Below are 18,345 nucleotides of genomic sequence, written 5' to 3'. Positions count from 1 at the left end.
TGCTACTACTGCATGAATTCATGGAAAAAATTTTTTCCTTGCAGGAAAAACGCTCCGGGCTCTGGTCTGGTCTGGGCCGTTGTTGCTCTCATAAGCAAGAAGAAATAGGTTACTCCGTATTCGTTATGGTTATCTCCGATAAAGGTCTTTTCCACGGTCAGAATACACATGGTCTAGGCTCTGGATGTGTGGAAGCTGCTAGAAACGTGGCAGCATCTAAATATGCATTATCCAGGTGAAGTCGACGGTGTCCTCTAAGCTTCTCTCTCTCCCGTCAAATGCTGCTCAGCTAGTACAGTACAGGCACAGTAGTACACAGTAGTATCCGGTGAAATAATTATCATCATGCAGGGCTACATTATTAGGTTAGGTACAGTACCATGTGCAACGGCAGTACTTGTACATACCGTACTACTACTGCACTGTGCTGAGTTTCTGCATATTATATGCAGGAACCTCCAGGAAATTTTTATTACCAGGTCCTAGTCGTCATTATTATTATTTATCATTTATCATTCACATCCGGACCACATACAAGACGGACCGCTCTGACCAGAGCGTAAAGTACTCTGTACATTACGGTCCAACATACAACTTCCGAATAAAAACTGCGGTGTGCAGGACAGAAGTAGTGACCTATTTATCTCCTTCGCCTGAGCAGATTATCGATTCTCTAGGAATAAGTTAAATAAACAAGATTTTTCTATCAGGAGTCTTTACAGGGGAATGAATAATTACCTACTTACGATTAAAAAATTTTTAGATTAACGACACTTCGGTGAACTGACTCCCGAGACAAGCAAGGGTGTGCGGAGTACACTCTACCTACCTAAGTTACCATAACCCAGCCTTGCAGGGAGCATCCCTGAAAACTAATAGTCTTAATACGAACAACAAACCATGCAAGATAAGATTATGCATTATTAGAGACCGCACACTTCGAGTTGTGGCGACGTCATGCAGTATGTACGGTACAATAATAGTACGCCCAGCAGATATACCTCGTGTTCTCTTTTGGCAGAGTCCTGGCGGGTGAGGTCCCTAAGAAACTTACTCCCCAAAGGAGGCACGAATAACTTGATTCCGACCCCCCAAGAAGAGAACTCCCTGCACCTCTCCCTAACTCTTAACCCAACCAGAACGAAAGTTATATACACGTATCGTGAAAATAGATATTAATAAAAATAGACCCGAAAGACAGGCATCTGAAGTTGCGAGCTTATATGTGTCTGTTGGCTGCCGCTTGCAGTCGTCGCATTGCCTTGAGGTGTAGCTTTCGGAGTTCGCCCCGCTGCATGCCCTCAGCAACAGCGTTGTCTATGTAGCTCGCCGCCCTCTCCTGCTCGTGCTTCTCCTGCCAGGACTGGTGCTGCTCCAGCTTTCCGGACCGGTAGAAGTTCGTGTTCGACGGCGGGAAATTTGTGTCCCCTCGGACAGACTCCCGCCATGCAGTCACCGTCGCTTCATTTCTCCTTGTGTTTGAAGCAGTTGATTGTTGTTGTAGAGACTGATACGAGTCAAACGGTGTTGTGGTAAGAGCGGCGCCCGAAGGGCTTTTTCTATTGAGGCTCTGCCGCTGTATGAAGGCACGGCGTTGCGCAAGGGGTATGTCATCGTCATCAAGGAGACTGGACTGGCTGCCCTGGTGCGGCGACTGGGGCCCGCCAAGGGATATCCTGGAATTTGATCTCTCAATCCTGGAAGCGTAAGGCAGAAGAGACGTAGAGGACACTCGATTCCGCATGATATCCTCACGCACCGCGATGAGCGGCTGAGAGCCAGCTCGTGGCGTTCCCTGGAAGTCAGTTTCCTCACTCTCGTGGATCGGTGCAGCAGCCAAAGAATTGCTTAGAAGAGGATTGGAAATGCTGCGAAGTCTGCGTGAGGATCCAATCTGGGGGGAAGCGGATGGGGATTGCAGAAAATTTGGTGATGATCCTGCAGATATCTGAGAACGCCGTTTATACGTTTTCTTCACTGTAGGATTTGACTTAGGCGACTCCTCCGGTGGGAGCCCGGATACGTTTGATACCGAACTTTTATGCATCGGAGTCGACTGCTGATCCGCAGCAGACGCACGCCTGTGCACAAATGGAGGAGGTTGCGCGTTCAGAGCCGTCTGTTGCAACTCATCTATATTCACAGGTGCAGCCGGTTCTTCGAGTAGACTTTCACCATCGCCATTATCTTCCACCTTGTCCTCTGGTTCTATAGGGTCCAGTTCGGGAGGCTCTGCTTCAGACAGATGCTTCGTCCATTCGTTGGTGCGGTATGACACGACTATCCTGGACCCCCGATCAGGCAATGTCTGCACTGCATCAGCGGTCAAAATTGCCCTCCTACTTGTGCTCGTCTGGGACTTCTCCTTCAACGAAGGCGCTTTCTTGTCTCGTGAATACTCAGAGGGCGCATCATATGCATCATATGGAGGAATTGACTCCGTCTGTTCTGGGGATCTAGGAGGTGGACTCGTCACCGGCAACAGCGAGAAGATCTCTCGGGCTGGCAAAACGTCTGCAGCCGAAGGCGAGGAGCAAGTTTCTTCCTGGCCCGTTTTGATTGATAACTTCGGTATTCTCTCGGCGTTCACAGACAGACCAGTTTCGCTTTCATCCTGTGTTTGGGTATCTTCCTTAGTCATTTCTTCTGATGAGTCCTGCTGGGACTTTTTCGGCAGATGACTGTCTGGATGCTCGCCTGTAATAGATTCAACAGCGGTAGGACCACAGTTAGCATCATTACTATCATTCTCCATCGAAAGACTTTGCTTCTCAGACTGTATCTCTATAATGTCGTCTAATTGTCCTGCCACCGATGACGCTGGGCTGTAAGGAGAAATAAGTGCCTCTTCAGACGGAGCTGTCATATGTGCACTGCTCCCTTGAGAATGCCGTCTAAATAGTGAATGTCCGGATCGAGATCGTCGTGGTGACAAAGGTTCAGAGCCAGCAAATGTCGCAGCGACAGAACGTTCATCGTCCTTTGGAGAAATTACTGCATCTGGAACCTTGAATCCGGGAGGCGTGACAGTCTGAGTTGGCATAGTAGTCTGCGGCAAATCCTCAGGGAGGCCAGGTACATTGTTGCGATGTTCTTTTTGAGAATCTTCATGCGTCTGCGAGACCAAGGGACCGCCTTCATCCATCTGGTCTTCTCCGTCACGTTGTGAGAGCTTGTTAGAATGGTCGGCTGGGCGGCTTGAGTATTTCGATGCTGTCTCATCGCTCTGTTCGACTTCTGCCATTTCGACCGTGGTATCATACTTTTTTGAGTCATCTGGAACTTCTGTTCCAAGACCGGATTCTGACTGCCGAGCTTCCTTGTTCCCATACATGGCCTCCCATTGGGCTCTTTCGCGCATGGTGCCTTCCTCCAGCTTTCTTGCCGTTTCAGTTTCAGTCTCCTCGTTCTTATTTCGCTCCTCCTTCTCTAACTTCTGCTGTCTCTCACGTCTTTCTTTGATGACCTTCCACAATTTGAGTTGCGATATCACGCCAAGAACGCAGATGATCATTATCACGGCGAGTTCCACGCGGATGCCACGCGTAACCGGATAGCTTGTAGTATCGAGGGGAAATATGTCATCGTTCAAACCTGGAATGCAAAAGTCAGCAGCGCTCTAACGGGCAAGTCTGTGTCAATTACCCCATATATACAGCCAGAATTCTTTCAATCCTACTCGGCTGAAGCAATCAATCCCCAAAACGACAGCTGTAGCTCCAGAAAATGCGGTCGAACCCATCAATCCATAAGGCCTCGTGTGACGAAATAGAGACAAGACGTAGGCGCCAGCCGATAACGCCCCGATTAAGGCCCCCTTCGTTCCCGCCGAATTTAGGAGGCCTCCAGGCTGAAGGCAAAGTAGCCACATGCTCAAGCAGAACCCTCCAAGAATGCAACCGAGCCCCTCGGTCATTTCCTTGAAAACTAGGGAGAGAGCTCCAAACGCCAGTCCGGTGAGGAAGGCGGCAACAAAGTATGCTCCCTGTATCGCATTACGAACAGGAGGGTTCATGACATATATTATGAGGACCTAGGAACTAATCAGCGGCAACTTTCACAAGCAGGACTCCGAGGGAGGCTATACCGTAACTCCCAGACTTGCCAAGAATGCTGCCGACAGGAATACATGGACCCTGCCCCGTTGTCAGTCGCGTTGTCATTTGGTGGACCCGGGTTTCAAATACCATTGATTTTTTATTCCAATTAAAAAACACACGCCACCTAATATCATGAGGACAACACCAGCCACACCCAGTGCAGGCGTTATCTTGGGTTGAAAAGGGAGATGATTCGCATCTTGTTCTGCTGGGATTGTAATGTCAGAAGGCCTCTGTAAAAGGAGGACAATTTTACTAACCATGTCCCGCGCTTGATGTCGGGTTCTGTGCTGCAGCAGTTGCAGACGCGGTGCTCGTCGTAATCGAAGAGCTCGCAGCAGCATGAGTTTCTGTTGTTGTAGCACTAGCGGTAGTTGTCTCTAATCCTCCAGAAGTAAAAGAGCTAGTCGCCAGTGTGGTGCTCGCAGGCGGCTCTGTACTAGAAGCTGATGTGTTTACAGCTTCTGTATCTTGTCTCCTGTCAAGAGTAATGACCGCTGCGGAAGCAACAATGTCGAACGCGATATACAGGACAAGAAGCAGAAGGATAATGCGCATGGTGAAGTATCAGGAGGAATTAAGCGGGGTACTCGAATACGGAAGTCTGTAAAGTGATATCTTTGGCCATCGAGATCAATGTCACAGTTCTCAAATCTTCACCTGCATAGCTACTAAATTATAATCAAAATAGTTATCGGAAAAAGCAGGAGAGAGGAAAAAATCCACTTGCTTGACTGTTCTGAGGCGGTCGGTACTCAACAGTAGAAAAGGGTACTCGGGTATAAGACAGGGGAAGACGTGTGAAGAGAACAATTTAGCTTGCGCCACAGGAGAACTCATGCTTGTTAACTACACCTAGGTACCGGAAGGCACTCGTAATTCTTGTTTTTGTTCCGCCATCGCCCCCCAACGCTTGGTGCATTCCATCAAACCAAAAAGATGGGACCGAGTGACGTGTGAAATGAGAGATCCACACTGCTGGTCCGGATTTGCGATGAGATGTTATCCTGTCGAAACTTTAGGCATATTTGGCAATGATCGGGTGCTGAAGAGCATGATAGTCACCTCAGGAATCTCTCAATCCTTGGCTAGAGCAACGGAACTGGGTTAGGGTCGGGTTCAAAACCCACCAGACCTCGCGATCGGGCACGCAGGCGTGGGAGAGGCCGTTATCGTTCGAGATCGTATTGATGAGCACCGAGTCTCATGCAAGAAAAGAGCCGCTGTGGAGATTGATAGCGGCTTCGTTAGTTATCTAGCCTGGAGAAAAGCAAAGCCTTTCAGCCTGCAGAGTCCAATTGTGCCCGGTCGACATACTGGGTACCCTCAAGGGCTCCGTTTCGCGCATTCCAGGATGGACTAAACTACGTGATTGTAATTTGCAACTGGTCTAAATATGAGTTCCAGCGGCAAGCCTGCTCTCAGATCATTCAAAGACACTCAGAACAAAAGAAGCTCACAGAGAGTGTCGCGAAGGCCTGGAGAATAAACTGAGTTCATGAATCTCTCGCGGGTTCCTGACTAATATTATTAGTTAAACTCAAAAGGCGATCGCTGCATAAATTGACGTGTCGGATTTTCATGCCATCTGTTTCGGAGTATGATAAACTCAATAGCAGGCGGTTAACCCATAGTCCTATCAGAAGACGTGGAACATACGGACTTGTAACCGCTACCCATTGGAACAGCCGTCTGGACATGGAGTTTCGAATCTCAGGTACAGCTCATCGGGGTGTCTGACCACGGGGTTGCAACTTGCATTTCCGTTTGCTGCAAGGCGCGGCATGGGTCATGGCATGCGGACTGCAGGAGCATTTGTCACCCCTGCGCAAGTGTAAGAAATTCACATTTCGAACTGCTCGAGCCGCTCATCTTGGTACCTGGTCAGGACAATAATGGCCATGTTGGCGTGTAATAAGACCATGTTATTCTGCTGCACTTCACGAGGTTGTTGCGCATGCGGAAAAGGCTCTAGAAATCATACATAGCCTTGGTATCAGATTCCTTTACGGGGGACTCCGTACCGTGCGCGGCTTTGCTGAGCCTAAGATCTGCGGATCTACTGCGCTAACTGCACCCGGCTGGCGAACGGGCATACGGAGTAGACAGCGCCAAATTTCCAGTCCAGACTTCATCAAGCCTGGGAGGTCGCGCTCGTGCTAATATATGAGCGGAATCTTGTTTTGATAATTTCGGTACTTTTTTGCTCCGTACAGAGCAGACCCCGCGTCCCAGAGGATAGAAGAGGAGCCAGGCGGCCAGTACTAGTTGGCAATCATGGTTGCTCGGACTCGCACAGGTCACACTGCGGTGCTTTCAATTCAGCAGAAGCCAGAAGGTAAAGATCAAGCATAATATAGACAATACCGATGATCCGCATCAGCCTGTTTTCCACTCGTTTCAATCCCAGACTCGATGGGAATAGACCTCTTCGAATGAGGTTGCGGGAATAATTTCCGTTCCTCAGGCCCAGAGGGAAGACAAAGAGAGCTGCTCGTCACGTGATATCGCGGGCAGGAGCTTCTCGCGCATCAACGTCGTGCTTGGGAGCAGCAACTCGGAAGACACCAGCTCTCGCCGGCACACTGCAATTCCATTGAAACCATCAACTAGAACTTCAATCCACCCTTCAGATAACGATGCCGGCCTTCACTCCCCTCCGTCCTTTTCTCCGCGCTCCCTCCGCGCTCTCGGGTGCCCGTTCCTTCAGCTCGTCGCCGTCCCACTCCGTTGCTCGTATGATCATCACGGGCCGCCTTGCCGCTGAGCCCGAGCTTCAGGCCACTTCCACAGGACAGGATGTCGTTAAGTACGTCGTTGGCTCCTCGTACGGACCCAAGGACAACCGCCAGACCAGCTGGTTCCGCATTGCGAGCTTCCAGCCAGAAGGCCCGCAGAGGGATCACCTCCTAAGTCTGCCGAAGGGGTAAGTTGGAGTTCTTCAGATATCGATTTCCTTCTCTGCGGTAGTAGGAAGATACGGTGTTTTGAGGTGCGAAAATTTCTACACTTTGAGAAAAAAAAATCAGTGTGGGAAAAAGAAACGCAAAGCTCGCGAAAAGCCGAAGTTCCATTCTACCTGTCCGCCATGCATTGCGGCGTGGAATTCAAAAAAAAGAGGATAATTGAACTCACACATTGCCTTTTAATATAGAACCCTCGTGTACGTCGAAGGCGACGCCAGCTTGCGGAGCTATGAAGATGCGGAAGGCAGGAAGCAGTCCAGTCTGAGCATCGTACAGAGTAGGTCCTTTCCCGTCTAATATTTCAATTCTTAAGCAGTTGAATGTGCACAAAAAAAGTCAATATGGATATTTATTAACGTTTGCCTTTCACAAGGGACTCTCGAGGTTCTGAAGCGCCCATATACCGACTCCTCTTCCGAGGGAGCGCAGTAAACGGCGGTCTTACGATACAAAATATCTCCTGAAGAACCATTCAATCTAAAGAGATTTATTTGTGAATCACTACCTACCCGCCGGTTGATTTGCCATGTATACCCCCCTTCAATAGTTCTTTATTTCGGGAAAAAAGTCGTCCTGCAAACCCACACCTCAAGTTCAAATGTCTGCTCCATGTCAAAGAGTAACGATTGTAATGTGTGATGAAGAGCAGGTTTTATTTGTAGGATTACTTGTCTGGGTATATTGTTGTTGCTTATGTACGATTAATGTTTCTGATGGCGGAAGGTAAGTGGGCTAGTTAAGTGGCTATGCCGCTGTGTTTTATTAGTCATTCTCCTACACATTCTTCTATTCTGAATTCTTTTTTTTGACGAAAAATGACTTGTTCGATGTGTGACTCGTAGCTCATTTCAGGCTTGATCAGCACCATATACAAGTGGGAGTAGTACTAGCTCAGCTCTCGGAATCGATCTCGGAGTCATTCTTGGTGAGGCAGGGTTGGATTTCTTACAGCAGCATAAGGTTGCAATATCTAGGTACATACATACTGTCCCTCCATCTTCTAATGGAGGCGATAAGGGAGTCGGTAATACTTTTTCGCCAGGGTTTGATTAGTCCTCGGAGTTTAAACGATGTAGAGATGTCGCCGCTCAAAGAACCCTAAAGATTCCCATCCAACATGATGGAGGAATCTTAGCTTCGGAGGAACGCCTGCCACACCAGATAGAGTACAGTACAATACAGAATGGAGTAGGGGAAAGATATAGTACTATAGACAAGCAAGGATCCAGAAATCCGAAAACAAAATAAGACAAGAGTACAACAGAGAGCGTAATGATTTAGATTAGCCGGATGGAGTGATCATGATCCATGACCACTGCACTCTGATAATGAGCGCGAAGCCTCCCAGGTAGATGGATTTGTTTAACGAACAGAACTTCAATTCAATTCAATCACAGCTTGATGTCCCAGATACGTAAAATAGTAGCAGCTATGAATTCACAAAACATATTAACCTCAAGTGATGTCCATCAACTTTCACACGGCGATATTTTTCACTATCCCCAGTGGTGAGACATAACCTCCGCAACTTGAATAATCCCCACTCACAGCAAACGATCACCTCTTCTCGCTCGTCTGCCGGATCATCTGCTTCACCTTTATAATGTCATTTTTGACAGAAGACGGGATGGTCTCTGCATCGGTTTCGCTCGAGCGGCGCTGGTCTTTCCCAGCCCAAGCTGTGGTGGAAACCGTATTCTCTGAGCCCGGAAGATGAGGAACGGACATGTTACGGTTACGCTGGCCGTTAGGAGTGAATAGACCCCAAAGTTGGTGACGATGTGGGATGGTGTTTATGGAACCGTTTGAAATGGGGAATCCTTTCTCAATATCGCTGGAAGAAGAGGGCGTGAAGGGGTCCGTGGCGATAGAATTGGTCCTAGTACGCTTGTAAATAATTCGGTCTAAGGATGATCGGAGAGTTGCACAGTGCAGTTAGAACACCTTACCTTGAAACCATAGCCTGCGTTCGACTGAATAGCGTCTTCGCGCGACTGCTGAATGATTCTACTGGGCCTACAGAAATTGAACTCATCCTGCGAGCGCTGCAGTTACGAGGGCGCGACAGATCGGGAAAACAACGTCCGAGTCCCAGTCTCAAGAGGAACGAGCGGTACATCATGGTCGCGTCTGTTCCAAAACCGAAGAAGAAGAATAGCAGAATACCACCGGCAATAGGAATCCAACGGTCGAAGAAGGCCTGGCCGTGCGTAGCCACCTTGGTTATCGTATACCAGCTCGGCCCGTGTATATTGCCCCAGGAGTATCGGTGCCATGGAAGTGAGAGTGCCACGTTGGTGTAGAGAACGCAAGCCTGTGCGGGGAGAATAACGAGAAGCGTCAGAAATGCAAGGAAGAAAAGTCGTAGGAATCTTGATTTGCTCAAGCTGCTATCAGAAGACTTGAGAATCGTCCCAAATTGATTCTTGTATTTGCAGATGCGAAATAGCACCATGCCTATAACGGCTCGTCAGTCTTGGAGATCCAAATGAAAGGAAAGAAAACCATACAGCAGTAGTACGCGGCAGTCAGGCAGATCACCGTGGGCCAGATGAAAGAGAGCACGAGCGTCACCCAGCTTTCGTCGAAAGAGTTGATGCACCCAGCAATCGTGTAGAGCATGAATCGATTCTTCTGGACGACGTAGTGGGTCACCATGGAGATAGCCGGTACGACTAAGCAGAAAAGTATTTCGAAAGCAAGTCTCCTTCGGCACTGTCCGCGACTTGGGACCAGAGTGACGCTATCCGTGTCCAGGAGGTGGGCAAGGGTACGGAAGATGCACATCAGGGCTCCAGGTACGCCCACATAGCTGGCTACCATCAGCTTAACTTCGACGTCGCAGAGGCCAACGCCGCTCCACCACGAATCGATATTGTCAGTCGGCCAGATAGCAGCGTTCACTATGTTGAAGACGTTGTCGATAAGGAACCAGACGATAAGGCATGATGCAGGAAAGTTGCGATTCTTCGAGTGCCAGACTAAGGGTGGGATACTCAGAATGATCGAAAAGAAAGACAGAACCGGTATGACCACTGCTTGAGCAGAAAGGGGGTAAGTTTCAGAGACCATCGTGATTCTTGCTAGGTGTCGTAGTTAATTGTGCGATCCAAGGCTTTTCAGACTTGGCCAGCGGTTTGTGGATGACTGCCTCTTGGGCAAGCCAAATAATAAGTACACTCAGTTCGTTCAATATGGTGGATATCTCTCAACAAATCTGGGGAATGGGGTAAAGGGTTGTTCGAGAGATGACAGACAGGAGACGCTCTGAAAAGCAGAGATGATGTTCTTATAGAGAGTTGACTTGCAGTGAGAAGAAGGGATAGGACTTAATGTGGCCAACGGGGAGACTGGTCTAAGTATGGAAGCAACACAAGGAAGTGGACGGCAGAGAGTAGAGACTGCTCATGAGACCTAGGGCTCATCATGGGGACGGATGTGCTTTGGAGGGGAGGCCCCCAGGCAGCGTCGTATGGTGGTGTTTTCACCACGGCCCATGGCATCAGGTGCGCAACCGTCTATAGACGGAATAAATGAGAAACCCTATCTATTGGAGGACAGCAATAAACGGAATAAGAGACAGTGAAGGGCTATTGACTTTTGACGATGATTATTCCATTTGATGCCCGTATGGTGGTGGTGACAGACCAAGCTTGATTGGCTTCAATAAGGCTCAGACGGGAAGTACTGGTTGGAAGTGGATCAAAATCTGACACACGGGGCAGATAATCCGGGAGATCTCCAAGCCGATACGTACAAGACATCTGGATCGAGGCAGTGGGTTGATATTCGCGTCGACATAAGAACATTTATTCGTTAGCTGACAAATTCGAATGGCCTGTTCTGGGTGTTCACACGGGTAGAGTGGATATAAAAGCAGTAAAAAATTAGACCTACAAAATATGGAGAAAGGCTTCACAATGAAGCAATTGTTTCACTTATCCTTCCTATCGTTTATTTTTCTATATCTAGGCGCTCACGAAGCCTCAAGAGCTTTTCATCTCAGGCATGTAGTTGATCCAGCGTCACTCTGCAGACTCACTGATCGAGTCTCCAACAGCACCTCTGGAGCTCATGATGAGAGGCATCCATAGAATGGACAGCCACCATCAGAATCTGCGCATTTGGTTTCCATGCGGGCCAATTTATTGGCGCATCTGGTGGTGTTTCCAGATCATACTGAAGGATGCAAACACATACGATCTGCTAAATGCACAAGATACAAGTCTAAAATCCGCTCCACCCCTCATTCTGGGTGTTGTTCAAGATCGGAGGTAAGCGAGTTTTTCTTCGTTTCCCGACTTCTATGGCGGAAATATTGTCACAGGATGACAAATAATGTGCCACCTTTTTTCTTTTGTTTCGTCTTATAAAACAAAGAAACCTAGCAAATATGCATCTTCTTTCAGCTACTATATTTAGAGGATTTTCGGATTTCAATGCAGCAGCAAGAGTTTCTTTTCCTTTTTTGCTCTTTTTTTCCGCCGACTTGAATCAAGTGAAAGAGAACGACTTGTCTACGGAGCACTCCGATGTTGACAGGAACACTAATTCCGGGACTTTCTTTCGGTCAGCAAAATTCTTGAAGCCTTCAGGAGGTAGGGAATAAGGTTCCACTTCGCGGATCCACGGCCTGGAACTCCATTACAGAGTACGGTGGTGCTCGACCGCGAGATTGTTATTTTATTATTACCGGCCGATTGAGAACTCATCGCTGTGTGACCAAACCCATTCATCGTTCCTGAAGGCTCAAGAAGAGCAAAAGCTTACAGTGATAAGCCAGTTACTCAACTGACGGTTACTATCGTTCGACCAAAATCTTCTATCCTATACTTCGGATCTGATGATCCGCCCTTTCACGAGTTGCCACCTACTGCGCAGTCTAGCGGGTAAGTACATTCTGGAACACGGACAGAAGGCCTTGCCGCCAAGAGTACCTGGGTCCTGAAGAACAAAAGACGGTAAGGCCAAGGACGTCCAGTATCCCGAACAGGAGATTCCAAAACACACCGTATTGTGCGAGGAGTTCCGGGGCCGCAGCTTGGGGAGCTTGCAGAAGGTCTCGGCGAATAATGCAACGCTGACACGTCAATACTCATAGGTAATTCGCCCGGTTGAGTGGCTTTAGTGGCTCCTGGGCTGCGGGCCGGCGGTGCAATCGGCCCCTTCGACCCACAATGGTAATCGCCCTTCTGGAGTTCGCCGAAGCTGCAAGGCTGGAACAAGCGGAGTGCTGTGTTTACGGTTTACACCGTCCCGCAAGCGGAAAAGGGTCTGAAAGAACGGTCAAGCATCAGCACGACCACCGACTGTTGCTCGTGCTGCATAAATCCGAGACAGCTGCTGCGGCTGTCATGTACCGAAAAGATCTGGCTTGTTTTCTGTCGTTTATCCGAGAAAGTTTGGCCATGAGCACAGCTTAACCATCTAAACTATGTTGGACACGGCTGGGGTGGATAAGCGCCGAGTCGAACACTGAGATGACGCGAGATCTGAGGCTTCGGGAGCTGGACAACCGCAGTTCGGGACTGGGCGCTACGCGGTAAGCCTCTAGAAACCTGAGGATCGGCCGCACTGGGGCAAATCGTGATCTTAGCTACGGGCAAGATGGCAAGGGGGGCCGGCGGGGCCTCCGAACCTTGAAGAGCGACCCAGTGGCTAGAGATCTTCTGCATCTGCCAATGCCGCCATCATCGAGACCTTCGCTTCTGACGCCCTCAATCCGGAAGGGAGCCGTAAGGGATGCGGGCAAGTCACCATGTTGCATATATCACTATGGTGATGGTCAAGGATGCGATTACTCCTGTGGGGTTTGGCGTCCGATTTGTCCGAAAACAGTGCGATTAGGTAGAGTATGTAGAAGATGCAGGCATGACAGCTGCAAGAAACATCAATAGTCGTTCTGCAGAACGGCACTAGAACCCACGATAATAGAGGAATATCGCAAGAGTCGATATAGGAATCGCGGGGACAAGAGGCAATGGCCCAGGCGCCTTATTTCCTTCTGTCCTCCCCCCTGCTCTGTTTACAACGGTCTGGAAAACAATAATAATAAGCCGTCAGCTGCTGCGCGCCCAGCCGAACGTTGTTGAGTGTCGACCTGTTGTGCTCCCTCGCGTGTGGCTGTCCGGCTTGTCGGTTTGCACTCTCCAGGCCCGCGCCTCCAGAAGCGCTCCCTAGACTCTCTGGAGGCCCGCCTCTGGCTCCAGATCCGCCGGGTTTCCTTGTCTCAAACCTGCTGTGATGCGTTTCTCCTAGTCCTACGACTGGCTGTCTCTGTGATTCAGAGGAGGCTCTGTCCAAGAGTCCCGGCGGCACCTTTCCTCCCAGATCAGCCCTCCACAAACACGTCCGCTGCGCGTCGCCCTCGACTGCGGTCACCACCGGTCGATCCTCCGAGTCCTCTCTCACGGCGGCTTGTCTGATTGCTCCTACTCGTGTCCGCCTGTTGCTATCCACGAGTCTCGACCGAAAGTCTGCCCTTGTCCCAGATCTCCGCCCAATGAGCCTGGATCAGTGAGCGTTGGGTATCACCATGTGGATGGGATGTTGCTCATACACAACATCGGTGCTGCCAGCTGAGCTTCACGCTGCTTGACGCTTCTGGTGCGCCCCTCAAGGATGGAGCATGTGTCTACGGTGAGCTCCTTCCCGCCGTGATCTCTTTGTCCTCTTGCACTTCTTCTGACCATCCATTGTGTCGTTGTTCTCCGCACTCACCTCCGCCCTCCACCTTGCACCTACCACACGTTCAAAAGACGTTGTGACTTACGTCCTTGGGCCTTAGCTAGCTAAGACTCAAGGACCGGAGCTTCGTTTCCAGCCTGCTTTACTTTTTCGATGCCTACACGTTCACCTTAAGCTAACACTGTGTTATCCCCGCAGCTCTGCGCACTCGGCACCGTGGGCGTTGCTGCCACGGGCTTCGCTTTCGGACGCCGAGAACAACGCCGTACGTCAGCCATAAACCAGAGAAATACAATGTCTCCGGGTAATCAGTCCTCCCTCCCTGCAGCATCCACAGATAGGCCTTCGCCAAGTCCTGGCCGGGAATTGATTACCCCGTCTCCATCCTGCACCGGACAAGTGATAGCGGAGGTGTCTTTCAATCACAACTCAAGCGGAAATGAGGACAAGGAGTTGCATGATGGGCGTTCGTTGGTGGGCTTGGACTCGACGCAAGAGCCAACACCTGGGAGTGTAAGGCTGCATCCTCGCCGTCAGACGTACACCAGCGGCCCCTTGAGAGCTCCCGAAGATCAGTCAAAGGTCTCCAACGCCAGACGGCAGTCTTCGTCATGGTTGCAACGGATGTCATTCCTTTCATCCCGTACTGAGAGTCTATTTTCAAGTCAAAGCCCCGCGTCTCCGTCGATCAACGGGTCCACCACCCCCCTGTTTCGCCGGTCTTCTAGCCAGCGCCGCGAACCAAACAAGCTTGTAAAGAGGCCAACTTCACAACATTCGCTCCCTGCTTCGTTGCATGGCCGCTCATCGCGATCAAAATCAACGTCATCTGGATTCGGTAGACCTGCTACAAGTTATCAGAGATATGCAAATTTGCGACGTCAAGCGGCAATCGATAAAAAAGAACCTGAGCCACTTATGACAACCGACTATCAGCAGGATGCGGCACGGACTGATATAACAGAGGGCCATACAGATGCAGTCTGGCGGCCGTATTTCAATTCGATTCAGGATGAGTTCAAGACACGCTCGGTTCCAAGTAGGCACAGTGAACAGCCGTTTCGCCGGGTAGGTACAGACTCGCCAGTTCCGCCTACTCTACTTCTTGCTAGCACCATAATGCATGGAGCCTCTGTAGATGGGCCGGAAAGTGACAAATCTGTACCTACCCCTCGACCACAATTTAAAGATCCTTTCCAGTCAGCGAAGCCGTCCTCTAAACAAGCAACACCTCGGTCTTCCAACGACATAGAGTCACCTAGGCGATCCTTGTCCTTTAATGAAATGGTCCGCGGGACCTTGCCGACTTCTCCGGCGTCGAAGAAAGGCAGTGTTCGCAGAACCTGCAACGCATCTGTTTCGCAAGGGAAAGTCAGGAATATTTCGAGTCCCTTACCTCAGCGCTCGGACAGTTATAAATCAGAGATGTTAAATTCGGGAGTGCCTCCACTCAGAAGGAAAAGACATTTCACAGACCCTACTGTTTTCCGCCGACCTCAGACTGTTTCCCAGGTTGAATCGTCCATCCATGCATTCCATTTCTCAGGGGCTCCGGACAGCCCCAACCACGTTTTTCCATCGCTGTCCCAATTTTCTGAACTTGACATGGACTATGTAATTGACCCTTTCACATGCTCATCAACCTCTCATCTAGAGGCATCACAGCGGAAGTCACCTGGCGGTCGACACAGCTTAGGTTCTACGCCGCCAGCTCTTCATCACTCACAAACGAAGCGGGTTTCTATTGCGACCTCCGACCCTGCCTCTACCCTGTTTGGTTCTGACGACACCCGCGTATTCACGTCCGGGGAGGAAGACGAGACGGATTTCCAGAGCGATACTGCCTTTGACTCATTTCGTACGCGCGCGACTACAAGCACGAACTCGGGGATTCGTGGTCCACGCATTGAAACCATATTTGATGAAAATTCCCGGTCGGAACTGATGGAGCAGAAACTTGCGGCGCTCGAGGACCTCATCCCTTGTAGCCCGTTCTCTACACAGCTGCCTGGTCAATATCCTGGTGCGTCTAACGGTAATATGAATTCAGAATCCACTCCTGTCCGATTATCATCTTATTCAACCGATGCGTCGATACGCACTAGCGAGCCATTCCTGTCTTTTCCCCTACATCAAAGAGACTCCAGTAGTCTCTGGTTGGCATTGGCAGATGAAACGAAGGGACAATACTCCCAACGCGCAAGTACACCGCCTCCGTGGTACGAGGATGACTATGACGAGCTTCACGTGTCATTTGATGGGACAAGCGCAGAATCTGACGCTGTTCCTGTATTCACGGTTCAGAGCGATTCCCCAGGATATGTAAAGCAAAACCCAGATACAGGGACAAGAATGAGTCTCTTTGACTGGTCAGAACAGTCAAGGAGCGACCAAGGTTCCACTCCTCGTCCAAAGACTGTGCACGGAAAACAGGGCTGTGATATGGGAGGCATCCGCATACCGGGGCGGAAAGCACCAAGCGCTGCTCTGCATTTGCGGAGTCAGAGTGTTCCCGTGGCAAGAGAGTTGGCACCATCCAATGAGTCCCGTCAGTCCTCAGGCAAATTTGGTACTTGGGGTTTGGGTAGCAAGGGCGCTAGTGAAGACTGGGACAGCGATTTCGAGTTCGACGACTCCGACGAGAATTCAATAAAGGATAATGACGGTAAATCAAGTATGAACACGAGCCATTATGGGATGAAAGTACCGCAAGCTATCATGGAACGGCAAGCTAGTGTTCAGGGTCAATTTGGCCAGGTCCAGGAATTGACTCTACTAGTCGAAGAACTCAAACGACTTCGTCTTCAAGCTAACGTTTTGCATATCGTTCATGGGCCGTCGAATGAGCTATGGAAGGAAGCAGAGGGCATAGTCAATCTAGCAACGGTTGACGATGAGGAGGACGGATGCTCACTCCCGCAGTCTCCGTCATCTCCGACTTTCAGCTTCATTGATTTTGAGGAAGAATCGCCCTCTACCAATAAAACAAGGAAACGCAACAGCATTGAGGTACGGCGGTCGTCATTCTCTGGACAGACGACCTCCAGCTCCAGCACAACACCTGGCCGCTCTCACAAAGAGTCCTCCGTGCAAGCCAAGTCTGTGCTTGAGGCAATATACCAGCAGCGTGGTTCTCGCGATCCACTTTCTGCTGATGCTAATGGCCATCCCCAGCAAAAATTGCCCTTCGACACGCAGTCTCTCCGAGACCTTGTGGTGCGTGCGGGTGTTGTGACTCGTGCACTGAAAGAAATAATCCGCAAAGCAGAAGGGGCCGCCACTGCAACAGACGATGAGCAGCCTCCCCCAGATCCTCCATTCAGCCGGATATTCGATCAACCTTCACATAATCTGTCAACGGACGAGTTGGCAAATAAAAATGAATAATCTTGAGGCCCTGAATACAGGCCAACTAATTGAAGCGCTAACCCGAACGCTCTTGCATATGAGATGTGAAACATCTGGTGCGGATGTATTGTCAAGACATGTCTTGTTTGGCAATGACTATTGCACCTTGCTCAGGTGAAAGAGTTCATGTATATTTTTTCCTTTTCTTCTTTGGGTTTACTGGTAATGTCACCGTGGCAGTCTTTTTCATTGGCCATTGTATGAGCAGATGCATTGTCACGCTTTTTCATTTTGCTGCAGGTCATTGCACCTCCGATTTTCGTCTGTTTTGTTTGTCTTGTCCATTGGTTCTTTGTCATAATATCTTGCGAGGAGCGAGGGAATCGATCGCTCCTGCCATGTGGTACGGGAAAATGGCGTAATGGTTTGCATGTAATATGAACTCTGTCTGATAGAGTACGTTGAATAAAAAGTCGAACGCATGACATGTCATGTCATAGAAATCGAATTGAAGATTTGAAAAGAAAAAAAGAAGACAAAAACAAATTCCTCGCTGGATAACTATAATTATGAAAGTGAAGGATCTTCCATCTTCTCCATTCTAGGCTGCAAGAGCTAGTTAGTACTGTACATGTACCTACCTACCTACCTACCTAAGGTAAGTAGGCACACCTGCAGTCTCGAATCCCACTGACTGATCTAGCTCTTTTACTGCGGTGAAACCCAGAAAGATTCCTAGTATGGTCCACTTGGAGGGGTGCTAGTTTGATCTGCCCTTCAACTGCGCTACCAAATCCTCACCTAATTAAATTAGTATTGATAAGTCTAGGATCGAGGACCTCACTGCAACCGCTATGACCATTTCAGGCAACATTTAAGGCGGCATCAGAACTGGCCCATGCGTGTGAAAACCTACTAGGAATCCGACCGGGTATCACGTCTGTGTTTTATTTGACGATCTTACCTACCTGCATATGCAGTGTCATCATGTTTGCTTGTCCTGAACTGAAATTGTCAACCTCACATAAACAACAATTCTTGACTGTACTATTAATAAACAACTCTCTAACTCGGACCCATAAGAAGGTTAGGTAGGTATGTACATAGACATACACATACACACATTAATAATATGAAGAACATAGCTCTGTGCTATCATACATACATCCATCCAATCAATCAGTCAATCCATACACTCAGTTACTCATAAACAATAAAACAAAAAATAGCACTTCAATCAACTG

General features: G+C 49.3%; 5 protein-coding genes across 5 annotated transcripts; 3 read left to right on the top strand and 2 right to left on the bottom strand.

Moving 5' to 3' along the window:
- Positions 1–1,219: 1,219 nt before the first annotated feature.
- VTN00DRAFT_5992 (uncharacterized protein) lies at positions 1,220–4,658 on the bottom strand (the record flags this gene model as incomplete). The annotated part of the gene is made up of 5 exons (XM_069432578.1): positions 1,220–3,594; positions 3,646–4,033; positions 4,088–4,136; positions 4,188–4,308; positions 4,361–4,658. 5 exons carry the CDS (start codon positions 4,656–4,658, stop codon positions 1,220–1,222), a joined length of 3,231 nt encoding a protein of 1,076 aa, XP_069288424.1.
- A 2,081-nt stretch (positions 4,659–6,739) lies between these two features.
- On the top strand, positions 6,740–7,498 carry VTN00DRAFT_5991 (uncharacterized protein; the record flags this gene model as incomplete). Its single annotated transcript, XM_069432577.1, has 3 exons — positions 6,740–7,026; positions 7,255–7,343; positions 7,440–7,498. 3 exons carry the CDS (start codon positions 6,740–6,742, stop codon positions 7,496–7,498), a joined length of 435 nt encoding a protein of 144 aa, XP_069288423.1.
- A 1,125-nt stretch (positions 7,499–8,623) lies between these two features.
- On the bottom strand, positions 8,624–10,138 carry VTN00DRAFT_5990 (uncharacterized protein; the record flags this gene model as incomplete). Its single annotated transcript, XM_069432576.1, has 3 exons — positions 8,624–8,945; positions 9,016–9,523; positions 9,577–10,138. 3 exons carry the CDS (start codon positions 10,136–10,138, stop codon positions 8,624–8,626), a joined length of 1,392 nt encoding a protein of 463 aa, XP_069288422.1.
- A 2,408-nt stretch (positions 10,139–12,546) lies between these two features.
- On the top strand, positions 12,547–13,586 carry VTN00DRAFT_5989 (uncharacterized protein; the record flags this gene model as incomplete). Its single annotated transcript, XM_069432574.1, has 2 exons — positions 12,547–12,608; positions 13,325–13,586. 2 exons carry the CDS (start codon positions 12,547–12,549, stop codon positions 13,584–13,586), a joined length of 324 nt encoding a protein of 107 aa, XP_069288421.1.
- A 461-nt stretch (positions 13,587–14,047) lies between these two features.
- On the top strand, positions 14,048–17,140 carry VTN00DRAFT_5988 (uncharacterized protein; the record flags this gene model as incomplete). The annotated part of the gene is made up of 1 exon (XM_069432573.1): positions 14,048–17,140. The coding sequence occupies one exon, from the start codon at positions 14,048–14,050 to the stop codon at positions 17,138–17,140; it is 3,093 nt and encodes a 1,030-aa protein (XP_069288420.1).
- Positions 17,141–18,345: the final 1,205 nt, after the last annotated feature.

Source organism: Thermoascus crustaceus (assembly GCF_041956765.1).
Source record: "Thermoascus crustaceus strain CBS 181.67 unplaced genomic scaffold VTN00scaffold_3, whole genome shotgun sequence".
In the NCBI taxonomy this organism is placed as follows: Eukaryota; Fungi; Ascomycota; class Eurotiomycetes; order Eurotiales; family Thermoascaceae; genus Thermoascus; species Thermoascus crustaceus.
Note: the sequence above shows the minus strand (reverse complement) of the source record. Positions and strands in the feature narration are given on the sequence as shown.